We start from the raw sequence: 13,697 nt of genomic DNA, 5'->3' as shown, positions 1-13,697 counted from the left end.
CTTAGTTGGACGCTGTGATAAAGACAGTAGATGAGTTGATCTTGAGTAACAGCGTTTTCCCCCGGAAGTCTCTGAGAAAGCTTGTGCAAACTGTGTTGTTCATTCACTAGGTACTAATTGTGGCACTTCTGAGAAACCTGTTACAGAAGAAATGTGGACTCGCTCTCTAACAAGGCAATTAGCTGCCCTACCCAGCTGCTAGAGAACACTACGAACCCTAGACTGGCATTCACGCTGTCCCGATCCCTTCTGCCGGAGCCTCTGCAATGCTTGGGCAATGCTGCCGCTCTGACCGGAACCTGGAGAGAGCCTCGGAGGGGCTTGGCTGCCCAGCATTGCAGCCCTGTTGCCTTCATGTGGAGTAAGAGTTTAGCAACCGGAGCTTCTGCCCCGATCTCTGGGAAGAACGTGCTCTCAGTATGCACCTTCAGCAAACGCAGTCACAAAGGGATGGACAGAGGAGGCTCCCCCCAAACAACGGAGGTACTAGAATCATCCTCAAAGAGTGCGGTCCTGTCTGGGGATTGGCCTGACCCATGTAGTTTTACCAGATACCTGTTGCCAGGAATTCTCGCATGGATTTTGACCTTGTAAGCAGATGGAAGTTAGAATAGTGGTAGAAGCTGGTTTTTTAAGAGAACAGGAGATTATCTAGAAAAGAACTCTCTAGGAAGGATTCGACTGCAAGGAATGGGGAGGGAGACTGAGCCTGAGCTCCCTTGTTTGGGCAAAGGAAGAACAATGCTGAGTTCCGGCCTCCAGGTCAACACTGTTTCTGAACAGCCCACCCATCTCTTCGGCAAACGAGATGAGGAGAAACTAGAAAATTTCCTGGACTTTGGGGACCCTTTGAAGGAGAGTTCCACAGTGTTCACAACAGACCACCCCAACAGCCTGGCCTTGCAAGGATGGCAGTCCTCCAGCACTGGCTTTAAGGACCCTGCCCAGCCACAGCCACTGGGACACATGGGCACATGGGAGATGCCTCCAATGAGTCTCCCATATGGCTGAGCAGCCCTCTGCAGGGGCCAGAGCCCTGCCTGAGCCACAGTGTCTGAGCTGATGAGGGCAGCATTGCCACTTCAGATGTGACGTCATTTGTGCTGCCAGGCTGGAGAGGCTCTGAGAGGTTTGGACCACATCACATAGTTCTTCAAACCGTGGGATGTTCTCGTGTCCATCAGTTCCCCCCAAAGTTTATCAATTTAGCAGTGTCCACCAAAAATGCACGAAGCACTCATGACACTCATCCCACTGTGACTCATTTGGGAAGGCAGAGACAAAACTCACAAACCCCTGCTTTCAAGATGCAAGGGGATAAACAGCCAGATGACGGATCACAAAACCTGGACCAAACGTGGCAACCAAAAGGAGAATCCCATCAGAGGGCTTGAAGCGTATCCAAGGAAAGGGAGTGAACACCACGGACCCTACAGAAACAGAGTAACCCCTAGGGAGCTAGCTGCACAGGGTTCTCAGAGGTTAGAGTTCAAGGGATAGCCAGAAGTAACCGGGGTCAGCCACAAACAAGGGTATCAAGTGTCCACATCAGGGCTGACTTCATCTGAGGCTGTGGAGGGTTCTTAAAGGTTTCTAAGAGGCATACGAATTGAGCATAATTACATTTTAGGAAGATCTGTCTGGCAGCGGGATGTATGGTGGGTTGAAGGGAAAGACTTGAGGTGGGAAGCCATCATGTAGGAAGCAAGGAGACAAGAAGAAGAGGAGGAGCTGAACATTGCTTGAGATGCTTCGTAGAGACTCGTCTGGTCCCTGGAACACCCGTGCACAGTGGGCGTTCCCACTGTGCGCATTCTATGAATGACGGATCCAAGACCCCGTGAGACCGGATTGCTAGCTGTAGATTTTTCACCAGTTGGCTCGGCTCTGGTCCCCACAACTGTTGCATAACTAACTACTGGTGTAGTTTAGGAGAGAGGATGCGGCGTTGCCTAACACTGTCAGTGAAGGTGGTGTAGAGAAGATAGTCAAGAGGGAAGGAGAGGAAGTGGGGGGGCGGGGGGGGGTTGAGATGAGGGCATACATGTCACCAGCTGGGGCAGAGGAGTAGGTGACAGAACAGGCCAGAGGGAAAACACGGGTGTCAGGGAGGGGCGGGATGTGTGTGTGTGTGTGTGTGTGTGTGTGTGTGTGTGTGTGTGTGTGCAACAGTTCTCAACCTGTGGGTCACAACCCCCTGGGGGGTCGAATGACCTTTCCCAGGGGTCGCTTATCAGATAGCCTCCATATCAGACATATACATTACAATCCATAACAGTAGCAAAACTACAGACATGAAGAAGCAAGGAAATCATTTTATGGTTGGGGAGGGGTGGGGTCGCCACAACACGAGGAACTGTAATTAAAGGGTCGCGGCATTAGGAAGGTTGAGAACCGCTGCTCTAGAGTGTTGTACATTTTGAGTTTGCAGCATCTGGAGAGCTTAAGGGAGACTGCAGGTGATCGTTACATACAATGTCAGAATTTAGGAGAAAAGCTGGGAACATAAGGTGCTAAGGACATTGACCCGGGGTACTAGCTGAAGCCACAGAGGCAGCTGGACTCCCCATAGAGAGCTGGTAGAGTAAGATGAGAAGGCCCAGGTAAAAGCTTCAGGGACAGTCATCTGTGACAAATTCTAAGAAGCAAATGACACCTAGAGAAAGTAAGGGTAAATGAGAAGAGAACAAGTCAGCAGGACTCAAATGATGAAGAAATCAAAGATGACAAGGACTGAGCAGTCACTGAAAAGATGAGATGAGCCAATATATACTGAGGTAGGATATGTCCATGACACATTGGGAATGTGCAAGACAATACAACTAATAAAATATCGTCTTTATTGAGGAAAGAAGGACGGGAAAAAATCTGGAAAGATGTACACACAAAGATATATGTCATGGAGCTTAGCAGTTAAGAACAGTTACTTGTTCTTGGAAAGAACCTGGGTTCAGTTCCCAGCACCTATGTGGTGGCTCACAACCATCTATAACTCCAGTTCCAGGGGATCCTGCAGGACGGCTACCCACCAACCCCACAGTTCCCCAGAGTTTTCTTGAGTGTGAGCAGCAGGAAATATTAAATAGAAGGATTTAGATTGTGGAGATAAATAGATAGAAAATACAAAATAGCCTGGAGAGGGCCTGGAACCTATTCCAACAGGCCCCGACTGTCTCAGCCTTGAGTATTTATAGAAATGCCAAGGGGTGGAGCAAAAGACCTCCCCCCAGCACAGCCAAGTGCAGACCATCTCAGACACCTGCACTCAGGCCCATGGTCTAATCATCCTCTCTATGCAGACCTGCTGGGTAAAGCCACGAGGAACCTGAAAATGGGCTCCCACAGGATCCAACATCCCTTTCTACCTCCAAGGGCATCAGGAAGGCATGAATGTGGTGCACATACATGTATGCAGGCAAAATACTTACATATATGTTTTTTGTGCAATATGGAGTACCTTAGAATAGCGCCTAGCCTGGTCTCAACAATGTGGATGGTGGTTGTCATGGGGAAAGATGTGAGTGAAGAGAAACTTGCAGGTTCTATATATGTGCTTTGGTATATGACTTGTCCATTCCCAATCTGCTTGTCTTGAGATACTATTTTGCTAATACGAAAACGATTTAACTGAAGAAAGGTTGCCAGACATGCTCCCTACCCCCAACCCATGCGTTGCTGGTCACGTTCGCAGAGTAAGGAAAGAAGCCCTCTATGGATCAGCAAATAAGAGGCGAGGAAGTGAGAGAGCGGCTGTGGGAAGGAAGATGTGGCAGAACAGAGGCAAAGGTTCCGAGGCAGAGTGAGAAGGACTAAGTTCAGGCTGAAGGGGAAGAGCCAATTTGCCGTGACAGAAGTCAGATCCTCAGCAGGGAGAGAAGGCAGCGAGCGGGTCCCCCAGGCAGGGCAGGGGCTCACAACAAACAGAAATACCGCCAACCAGGAGTTGGCAGTGCACGCCTTTAATCCCAGCACTCGGGAGGCAGAGCCAGGCGGATCTCTGTGAGTTCGAGGCCAGCCTGGGCTACAGAGTGAGTTCCAGGACAGCCAAGGCTACACAGAGAAACCCTGTCTCAAAAAACCAAGAGAGAGAGAGAGAGAGAGAGAGAGAGAGAGAGAGAGAGAGAGAGAGATACTGGTTCTCTTCTGACCCTGAGAGGAAGGAAGGAAGAGTGAGTGAGAGTTCAGCCAAGTCCATCAGCAGGGTCTGGAGAGCCCACATCTTCCCTGTTTAAAAAAAAAAAAAAAGGGGGGGGCATAGGCTGGGAAGGAAACTGACTTCTGCCTTCCGATGGACAGGCTCCTCCAGAAGCCGTCAGAAGGCATGAAACTCCCAAGAGCTCAGCGCAGAATGGCCAGGTAGAAAGAACCTGAGCCTGAAGTCAGAGTCCCAGAACAGACGAGCCGCTCCTCTGTAGGACACCTCCCTTGGGGGTGGGACATTTGGTCCCAAGGGCCTCCAGGACTTCCCCATCGGTAGCCCAGGTCAGAAGCAGCTTCCCCGTCACAGCCGCCTCACTTTCTTCCAGTCCAACAGCCCTGACTGCTTCCAAGCCTTGAGTCACAGGGAGGCCGGAGCGCTCCACTCAACAGCATCGTAGAGCGACGGCAGGTAGGAGAGCTGAATGGTCAGTGACTGGGAATGTGTTTCTGGTAGAAGGGACCTGGGAACTCTGCCTTTCCTGGAGCCCCGGGAAGTGGCCTACAGCATTGTATAACCTTAGAGCTGGAATCTGCATCTTTAGTTAGCTGGGGCTATCTCAAAGCACTTTTTACAGTAGGCATGCTCCGTATCTGCACCATCTAATATGGAAGCCACTGGTCACCCATGGCCACTGAGCCCTGGAAATGTAGCTACAGTGGCCAATTAAGAAAATTTTAAAAAGTTATGGTGTGTGTGTGTGTGTGTGTGTGTGTGTGTGTGTGTGTGCTGTGGAATACATGTGGAGGTCAGAGGGCAATTTTGTGAAATCAGTTCTTCCCGTGGGTTCTGGGGATTCAGGTCAGATCATCTGATGAGCAGCAAGAGCTTTTGCTGACAGAACCATCTCCCCAGCTTCCAGTGAAGTAAATTCTACTCTAAAATAGCTACTTTTTTTTTCTTCCTTTTTTTTTTGTTTGTTTTTGTTTTTGTTTTTCAAGACAGGGTTTCTCTGTGTAGCTTTGCACCTTTCCTGGAACTCACTTTGGAGACCAGGCTGGCCTCGAACTCACAGAGATCCGCCTGCCTCTGCCTCCCGAGTGCTAGGATTAAAGGCGTGTGCCACCACCGCCCCACTTAGCTACTTTTTTTAGAGAGCTAAATGGGCTATAGCTACAATTCTGGGCAGAGAAGACTTGGAACAACCCAGTGTCTTCCAGGAGAATGCTGAGGCCCAGGGACAGATGATGCTCTTGCCTTGACCCTCGAGAGCAGGACCAAGATTAGAGCGCTTTTTAAAAAACAGAACAAAATAAAACTTTGATACAGGATCTCATGTAGCCCAGCCTAGGGTACATAGAAAAGAAGAAGAAGAAGAAGAAGAAGAAGAAGAAGAAGAAGAAGAAGAAGAAGAAGAAGAAGAAGAAGAAGAAGAAGAAGAAGAAGAAGAAGAAAAAGCGGAAGTGGGTAATTGAGAAATGTCCAATCTGGGCTCCTTTTCCACACCAACGGTGTTTGATTGTCTGTAACAAAGCGGTACCTATGCACCTAGGAAACCTGAGGCTGGCTGAGGCTGGGATCCTGCTCCTTGTGGCATTTGACAAAAGGGTATTTAAAGAGCCGATTTTAAAATCCGTTTAAAAATGTCGACAGCCCGGCTCAGCTGTGTCCCTCTAGGTGAGTTGCTTCACCTCCGGGGACTTGGTTTCCTCATCCAGAACGTGCCGACTGCGTTGATTCATGTGAGGACGGAAAGATAAATAAATGGTGAAAAGGTCTTTGCCTGTGAGGCTGCAAGCCAGTCAGCCATCCAGATTACAACTAATACGGCTACTGTCATGCAGGTCAGAGCATGTGAAGGTGCTCACGGGACTCAGCCCTGAAAACTAGGAAGGCTTGCTACTCTCCTTGAGCTTGACTGAGGATGGGACGGGAGAGAATAATCATCTGTAGATACACTATCTCGAGTCTAAGAATCACAGTACAAGCTAGCGCTGCATTGTGTGTGCATATGTGCATGTTCGTGAATGTGTATGTGCGTGTACATGTGTGTGTATATGTGCCACACACATCTGCCACTCAACCAATGGGTAACAATCCTTTCGATACCAGGTTTTAGCACCCACTGTCCTGGTATTGTTTCATTCTTTTTTTTTTTTTTTTAAGATTTATTTATTTATTTATTTATTTATTTATTTATTTATTTATTTATTATATATACAACATGTATGACTGCAGGCCAGAAGAGGGCACCAGATCTCATTACAGATGGTTGTGAGCCACCATGTGGTTGCTGGGAATTGAACCCAGGACCTCTGGAAGAGCAGTCAGTGCTCTTAACCTCTGAGCCATCTCTCCAGCCCCGGTATTGTTTCATTCTTCCCCAGCAGGGGAAAGAAACCAGGCTGATACTGAGGAGTGTTTCCTAAAGCTGGACACAAAGACTGTTTTCCTAGGGCAGACCACTTCAGTGAATGTGCCCAGTGTGTGTGCTCTAGACTCTGGGGTACAGGCTAGCGAGAGGTGGTGGAACTCCGACACCAAGCATGCTTGGAGGGGAGCAGATACTGGATGTCCATGACTCTACATTTAGTAATCCTTTCATTTGTAATCACTAGTAAAGGGAACAAGTTACGTCCCTGGTGTCAAGTTTTCAAAATGTGGCAATTGTAGCCAGCTTTCTTTGGGGCCACCAACCAGCTCCCAAATCATGACCCAGAGACATTGTTATGAATGCTCGGCCTTAACTTATGCTTGTCCCATGAGCTCTTATAACTTAATTTAACCTGTTTCCTCTTCATCTGTGTTTTTGCCTCAGGGCTTTTTACCTTTCAAAGGAAATAGAAATTCTGTATGTCTTACTCCATGTCTGTCTGTCTGGCAGCTGCCTGACTGGCTGGCCCCGGGCACCTCCCTTTCTTTCTCCCTCCTTCTCTCCCTCTCCTCTCTTTCAAGTCTATAGTCCCCTTCCTATTTATTCTCTCTGCCCACCAGCCCTGCCTATCCCTCTAACTATTGGCCATTCAGCTTTTTGTTAGACCAGTCGGGTGCCATAGGCAGGGAAAGCAACACATCTTTACATTGTTGCATCTTTACTTTGTTAAACAAATGCAGCATCAACAAATGTAACACACCTTTACATGTTGAAGTAATATTCCACAACAGTCAATACTGGGTTGGGATTTTCACTTTTATCAAAGGGCTGTTTCGAAGGAGAGGGTGTTAGCTTCCAGGGCGGGTCAGCAATGCCATGAAGCTGACATCCTCCACTCGCTGCCAAGTACACAAGTCAAGAAAGCACAGCAACAGCCAGAACTGGGCCCGTGGTCAGCACGGGAGGCTGGGAGACAAGCAAAAGATAAGGGAGGAAGGGTTGGAGACCATGTCGGGTGACGCTGCTCAGAGGTACACAGCAAGCAGGAAGAGTCTGGGTGCTTTTGAAGAGTTTGGGGGAGAGACAAGACAAGCAGCATCCAGTCCGGGGAGGAGAGTGGCCACTAGTGCCAGGACCTCAGTGTCCAGCTCTGCTGCCTGGTTGAACTGCCCCGCCTAAACCAGAAAGAGAAACAGCGCGGCTCTATGGCAAGGCAGACCCGCTTGGGGGGAGGCTGGAGTACCGAGAGTCGGACCCCAGCGGCAGGAGCCAGTGGCTTTGAGATCATAGCAAAGAAGAGGGAGGTGTGGCCCCTAGCAAACCCCTTCCTGTATCTGGGCCTGTTTCCTCCCCAGCTGAAACCTGGAAAGACGGGCTAGAAAACCTCATTGGGTCACTTCCCAAAATGAGCTCTCTAAATCCCTATGATGACTCCATCTGTGGGCCCGACTGGGAATTAATATTCAAAACATCAAACACATCCCACACCCTCAGGAGTTCCTCCCCTGCTTGAGCAATCGAATCCACTCCTCACTTCCTCCAGAGTTCTCACTGCCACTGCCCTTCATGGGTCGTAACTGCCTAGCTTAGGTGTCCCAGGGATGAAAAGCTAGCATTCAGACCTGGAACACCCCATGCACTATCATGAATTTCTCTCTTGGTTCCTCTAAACCTAGCCTGCCCCTGGGGTATACCCCCCTCCCTGGCTGGACCCCCTAAACATTAGGCCTCCTTACTACATAGGAAGAACTCCTGACCTCCTTCCTGTACCCTCCAAAAACTACTTAGAACTACTTGCAGCCCAGTCCCTACCTGCGGTCTTCTCAAGCCTGCCTGCCATCTCTGCCTGGGCTACAGTTGGGTCTGGAGATGTTCCAGGCACTGAGGTCTGCCACACCCCTGCAGCATTTACGAACTGTGTTTCTGAAGAGAATGAGGATTGGAGTTGTAGTAAAATGCCTGGTTTCTCTGTCACTGAAAAGGTTAGCTGACGTGTTTGGGGTCTGAAAAACTCCCACATGCTTGAGCTTTATCATGACCTCACTAATTCATCCCACCCAGGGAGCTGCTGGGCTAATGTAAGCTGGCACTTCCTTTCAACCCAGGGGCGCCTACTCCATCTTGGAGGCTGTGATGGCACTCAATTGAAGATGTCTGGCTTACCATTCCAGCAATAACTGTGTCGTTAATTTGCAACCTTAGGGGCAGAAAAAGATGGCGATGCCCAAGTTCCCAAGCAATAACAGAGGGGCTGCGCCCGCCTTGACTGAAAGATAATTCAAGAACTTAGATGGGGTTGTAGCTCTTAGATGGGGTAGAATGTGCACTTAGCAATGCAGGGCCAACCCTCGGGAGGAATGGCAAAGCAAAATGCGTAGCCAACGAACATACCTAACATTAGAGGTATGAGCTTCCACCGATAAACGAAAGACAGTGAGTGGAGTTGAGAGACTAATGACATGTAAGCAGAGTTGTAGAGCTGTAAATCGGCCGCACCGGGCCAGCCCCATCCGTGATCACAGGCTGGTTACTGAGCCTCTCTGGGCCTCATCTCCCCCCCCCCACCCCGCAACCCCCAGCAAACAGGGGCTAATCATACCACTCGTGGTGAGCAAGGGAAATCTTGCACAAAGCAGATCTCAACTGTCATCTCCCATCCTTCCCTTTGCCCCTTCAGCCGCTAACGCACCCCTTGTAGAATTTCGTGCATTAAAACACAAACAGCAACCCTGTCCATTTGCCCATGGCTGTGTATTGCTAATCCCTCTTGGCCCTCTCCTCGGAGTGTCTGCCTTCCATGCTGGCCTTCTTGGTATCCTTATGGAACACTGAGCCTGCCCTTGCTGGCCTGGGAGTTGGAGCTACTCACAGCCCTGCATTTCACCTGGGCTCCAATATCTATCTACCTACCAAACAGGTGGTCAAGCCTGGGGAGCAAGCACTCTTGCCCAATAAGCCACTTGCCCAGCCTTATTGTTTGGCTTTTGATTTCTGTTGTTTTGTTTTGGACAGGGTCTTATATAGTCTAGGCTAGACTTGAACTTACTTTGTAGCCAAAGATGGCTTTAAAATCCTTTAATTTTTTTCCTTCCTTTACCTCCAGTATGCTGAGTGCTGGGAATACAGGCATGTGCCATCACACAGTTTATTTAGTCTGTTCAGTTCTGGGAATCCAGCCTAGGACTATGTGCAAGCCAGGCAAGCATTCTATCATTCTATCGACTGAGCTCCACCTCCAGCCCATATTTGTTCTTCTTTTTTAGATTGATTTTTAAAAATTTTTTATGTATATGGGTGTTTCAACTGCAAGTACCATGTCTGTGCACCATATGCATGCATGGTACCTGAGGAGGCCAGAAGAGATTATCTGATCCCTTGGAACTGGAGTTACAGGTGGTTGTTGACTCTCAGGTGGGGACTGAAAGCCAAAAAAATAAATTATTTTTATTTATTTTGTAAGACTGTGTGCTCTCCAGTTAACCTTTTTATTTTTAATGTTTTATTGACATATTTTAGTTGTGCATAATAATGAGTTTACTTATAACTTTTTCACACATGTATATAATGTATTTGTACATCCTTGGATACACAGCAACTTTGAGCCCAACCAAGACCCTATTTCAAGAAGAAAAAAAAATGTCTTGAAGAGAACTGTAGTTGCTTTGTGTGTGTGTGTGTGTGTGTGTGTGTGTGTGTGTGTGTGTGTGTATGTGTGTGTTTTGTTTTGTTTTTTTCTTTTTTTTCGAGACAGGGTTTCTCTGTGTAGTTTTGGTGCCTGTCCTGGATCTCACTCTGTAGACCAGGCTGGCCTCGAACTCACAGAGATCTGCCTGGCTCTGCCTCCCGAGTGCTGGGAATTAAAGGCGTGTGCCACCACCGCCCGGCTGAGAACTGTAGTCTTTATCCCCACTCAAAAAAAAAAAAAAAAGTCTACTATTTTGTCTCAAATGATTACTGCTATCATTTTCAAATTTGAAGGAAAAAAAAATGTCTTCTTTATAATATGCAAGCCAATGCAATGAATCCTGATATCCCAGTTCCTTGGGTGAATAGGCAAGAATCAGGGTGACTCTGCTGCGTGTTAACCGTCATCTCTCCTCTGTTGACAGGATTAAGTTTACCTCAAAAATGGGAGAAATCATGGTGGATAACTTCAACCTTGAAGATTTCTTCAGTGGAGATATTGATAGTTTCAATTATAGCTCTAACCTGCCCCCCATTCTACTGGATGCTGCCCCATGCCACCCCGAAAACCTAGAAATCAACAGATACGCTGTGGTTATAATATATGTCCTGGTAACCCTGCTGAGCCTTCTGGGAAACTCCCTGGTGATGCTGGTCATCTTATACAACCGGAGTACCTGCTCTGTCACTGATGTCTACCTGCTGAACCTAGCCATTGCCGACCTGTTCTTTGCCCTGACCTTGCCTGTCTGGGCTGCATCCAAGGTAAAGGGCTGGACTTTTGGCTCAGCCATGTGCAAGATATTCTCATTCCTGAAGGAAGTTACCTTCTACAGTAGTGTCCTGCTACTGGCCTGCATCAGCATGGACCGCTACCTGGCGATTGTCCACGCCACAAGCACACTGATCCAGAAGAGACACTTGGTCAAGTTTGTATGCATAGCCATGTGGGTGCTGTCAGTATTTGTGTCCCTGCCCGTCTTAATTCTTCGTAATACCGTCAAGGCCAACTCTTTAACCCTTGTCTGCTATGAGGACATAGGTAACAACACAACCAAGTGGAGGGTGGTGTTGCGCTTCCTGCCTCAGACCTTCGGCTTCCTCCTGCCACTGCTGGTCATGGTGTTCTGCTACGGGTTCACCCTGCGCACGCTCTTTAAGGCCCACATGGGGCAGAAGCACCGGGCCATGCGGGTCATCTTTGCTGTTGTGCTTGTCTTCCTGCTCTGCTGGCTGCCCTACAACCTGGTCCTGTTTGCGGACACCCTCATGAGGACCAAACAGATCCAGGAGACCTGTGAGCGCCGCAATGACATTGACAGAGCCTTGAACGCCACCGAGATCCTCGGCTTCCTCCACAGCTGCCTTAACCCCATCATCTATGCGTTTATTGGCCAGAAGTTTCGCTATGGGCTCCTCAAGATCATGGCTACTCATGGCCTTGTCAGCAAGGAGTTCTTAGCCAAGGAGGGCAGGCCTTCTTTTGTTGGCTCGTCTTCGGGGAACACCTCCACTACCCTCTAAGGCTGTCCACGTAAACTGTGGCCCCTCAGGGTTCCTTCTTGTCCTCCAGCATGGCTCATGTCCACAGACTCTGGTATCTGAATCAATGCAGTCCACACACACACAGTTACAGGGAGACAGAGGCCATATTCTTACCAGACACCCCCCACACACACACTGCAGAGTTTAGAACCCCTACCCTGGCTGTTCATTCCCTTCCGTATTGGTATGGCTACTGGTAGAGTTGGTCCATCCTAACGCTGGACCCCAAACACTCTTTTCTAAGAAGTACAAATTAAAATTACAGTGAGATACTTTCTCCTGCCCATCAGAATCCTTATCAGTAAAAGGAAGAGGAAGAGGAGGAGGAGAGAAAACAGCAAGTATCATCAAGGAAGTAGAGAAAGGGAAAGTTTCCAACTTACTGGTAAACCTGAATGAACCATAGCCCATGCACAGTGGAACACAGCATATCATTCTCCTTAAAACATTAAATATAGAACTACCACGTAATCCAGCAAGTCCACCGCTAAATAGGTACCCAAAAGAATTGGAAGCAAGGGCCCAGACATTTGTATGCTGATGCTAACAGCAGCATGAGTCCTAAGAGTTAAAGGTCAAAACAACTAAAATGATGGGCAACGAATGAATGGGTAAGTTACACATGGTCTGTGCACACCACGGGAGACCATCCCACAATGAGAAGGAATAAGAAGCTGATCCATGGGGTTGGGGATTTAGCTCAGTGGTAGAGCGCTGGCCTAGCAAGCACAAGGCCCTGGGTTCGGTCCTCAGCTCCAAGGGGGATTGGGGGGTGTGAGGAAGCTGACCCATGTTGCCACTTCCAAGTCACAGAAGCAAGACTCCCAAGACAACCCTTGCATGTTTACACGTAGGAAGGACCAAGAATAACCAGGTAGTGGTGACTGGAGGCTGGATGGCGGAGGGTGGGGCGTCGGTGTCTGATGAAGAAGTCCTGAAGGTGGACCCTGATTACTGGGCAATAGTGTGAAAGTGCTCCTTGCCATTGCATTAAAAAAGTTAAAATGAGGGCTCCGTATTATTTTGGAGCCTTCATTTTATGGATATTATGGAGTGCTTACTTAACGGTTCTGAGAACTCAGGCTTGAACCCTAGCACCCCAAAAAAAATGAAAAACAAAAGCTAAAATGGTAATTTTTTGTTATATATGTTTTAACTCAGTTTGTCAAAAAAAAAAAAATCTAAGTCTAAAAAGGTACTATAACCACTGAACCAATGCAGAACTATCTACCTTTAATTTCTTGTAAAGTGTGATCATTAAATGTCTTTTTAAAACTATATAAACCACTGTAGTTGGGTATTTACTTCAGTACTTCCAAGCAAAAGCTGAGCAACAGTGAGCAAAAGCTCTCCCCCCCCCCCATGTGTGTGTGTGTGTGTGTGTGTGTGTGTGTGTGTGTGTGTGTGAGAGAGAGAGAGAGAGAGAGAGAGAGAGAGAGAGAGAGAGAGAGAGAGAGAGAGAGAGAGAGAGAGAGAGAGAGAACACATACATGTGTAGGTCAGAATCTGTTCTTCCACCATATGGCTCCTGGGGATCAAACTCAGGTCATCAGCCTTGGTGGCAAGGGTCCTTACTGGCTGAGCCATCTCACTGTCCCCTGAGTGAGAGAGAGGATGAAGACAGAGCCCTGCCTGTCCCTGCCTGTCTGCCCCTTCACGCCCAGCCCAAGCCTCCTTTGGCTGAACATGGATCACTGGGGGAATGTGTGCTGGATTCCTCCAGTAGTGTTCCAGGTCCTCGGATGGGACAGCCCTCAAAAGCATCAGGAAGAGGCTTAGAAGACACAGAGGGTCGGAAGTTCACCGGCTCAGCACCTTGGAGAAGCAGGGAGGCCAGAAGACCACAGGAGCTTCCACAGCAGATCTCACTGAGAGTTCTCCTCCCCTTTCCAGCACCCACCCTCATTCAAGGTGTGACAAGCAGGCACTAGTTCAGAGTGGAGAAGTGATTTGTAA

General features: G+C 48.4%; 1 protein-coding gene across 3 annotated transcripts; it reads left to right on the top strand.

Moving 5' to 3' along the window:
* The first annotated feature begins 4,283 nt into the window (after positions 1 to 4,283).
* Positions 4,284 to 13,019, top strand: LOC114709324 (C-X-C chemokine receptor type 2). Of its 3 annotated transcripts, none has more exons than XM_037210274.1 (2): positions 4,284 to 4,625; positions 10,622 to 13,019. In XM_037210274.1, the coding sequence occupies exon 2, from the start codon at positions 10,641 to 10,643 to the stop codon at positions 11,718 to 11,720; it is 1,080 nt and encodes a 359-aa protein (XP_037066169.1). In that variant the 5' UTR covers positions 4,284 to 4,625; positions 10,622 to 10,640; the 3' UTR covers positions 11,721 to 13,019. The 3 variants fall into 3 exon arrangements, with proteins under 3 accessions (XP_037066169.1, XP_028748935.1, XP_037066170.1); XM_028893102.2 differs by having other exon boundaries at positions 4,285 to 4,609; XM_037210275.1 differs by lacking the exon at positions 4,284 to 4,625 and adding an exon at positions 5,578 to 5,601.
* Positions 13,020 to 13,697: the final 678 nt, after the last annotated feature.

Source organism: Peromyscus leucopus, chromosome 13 (genome assembly GCF_004664715.2).
Source record: "Peromyscus leucopus breed LL Stock chromosome 13, UCI_PerLeu_2.1, whole genome shotgun sequence".
NCBI lineage: Eukaryota > Metazoa > Chordata > Mammalia > Rodentia > Cricetidae > Peromyscus > Peromyscus leucopus.
The sequence above is the reverse complement of the archived record's forward strand: the minus strand, read 5'-3'. Positions and strand labels throughout refer to the sequence as shown.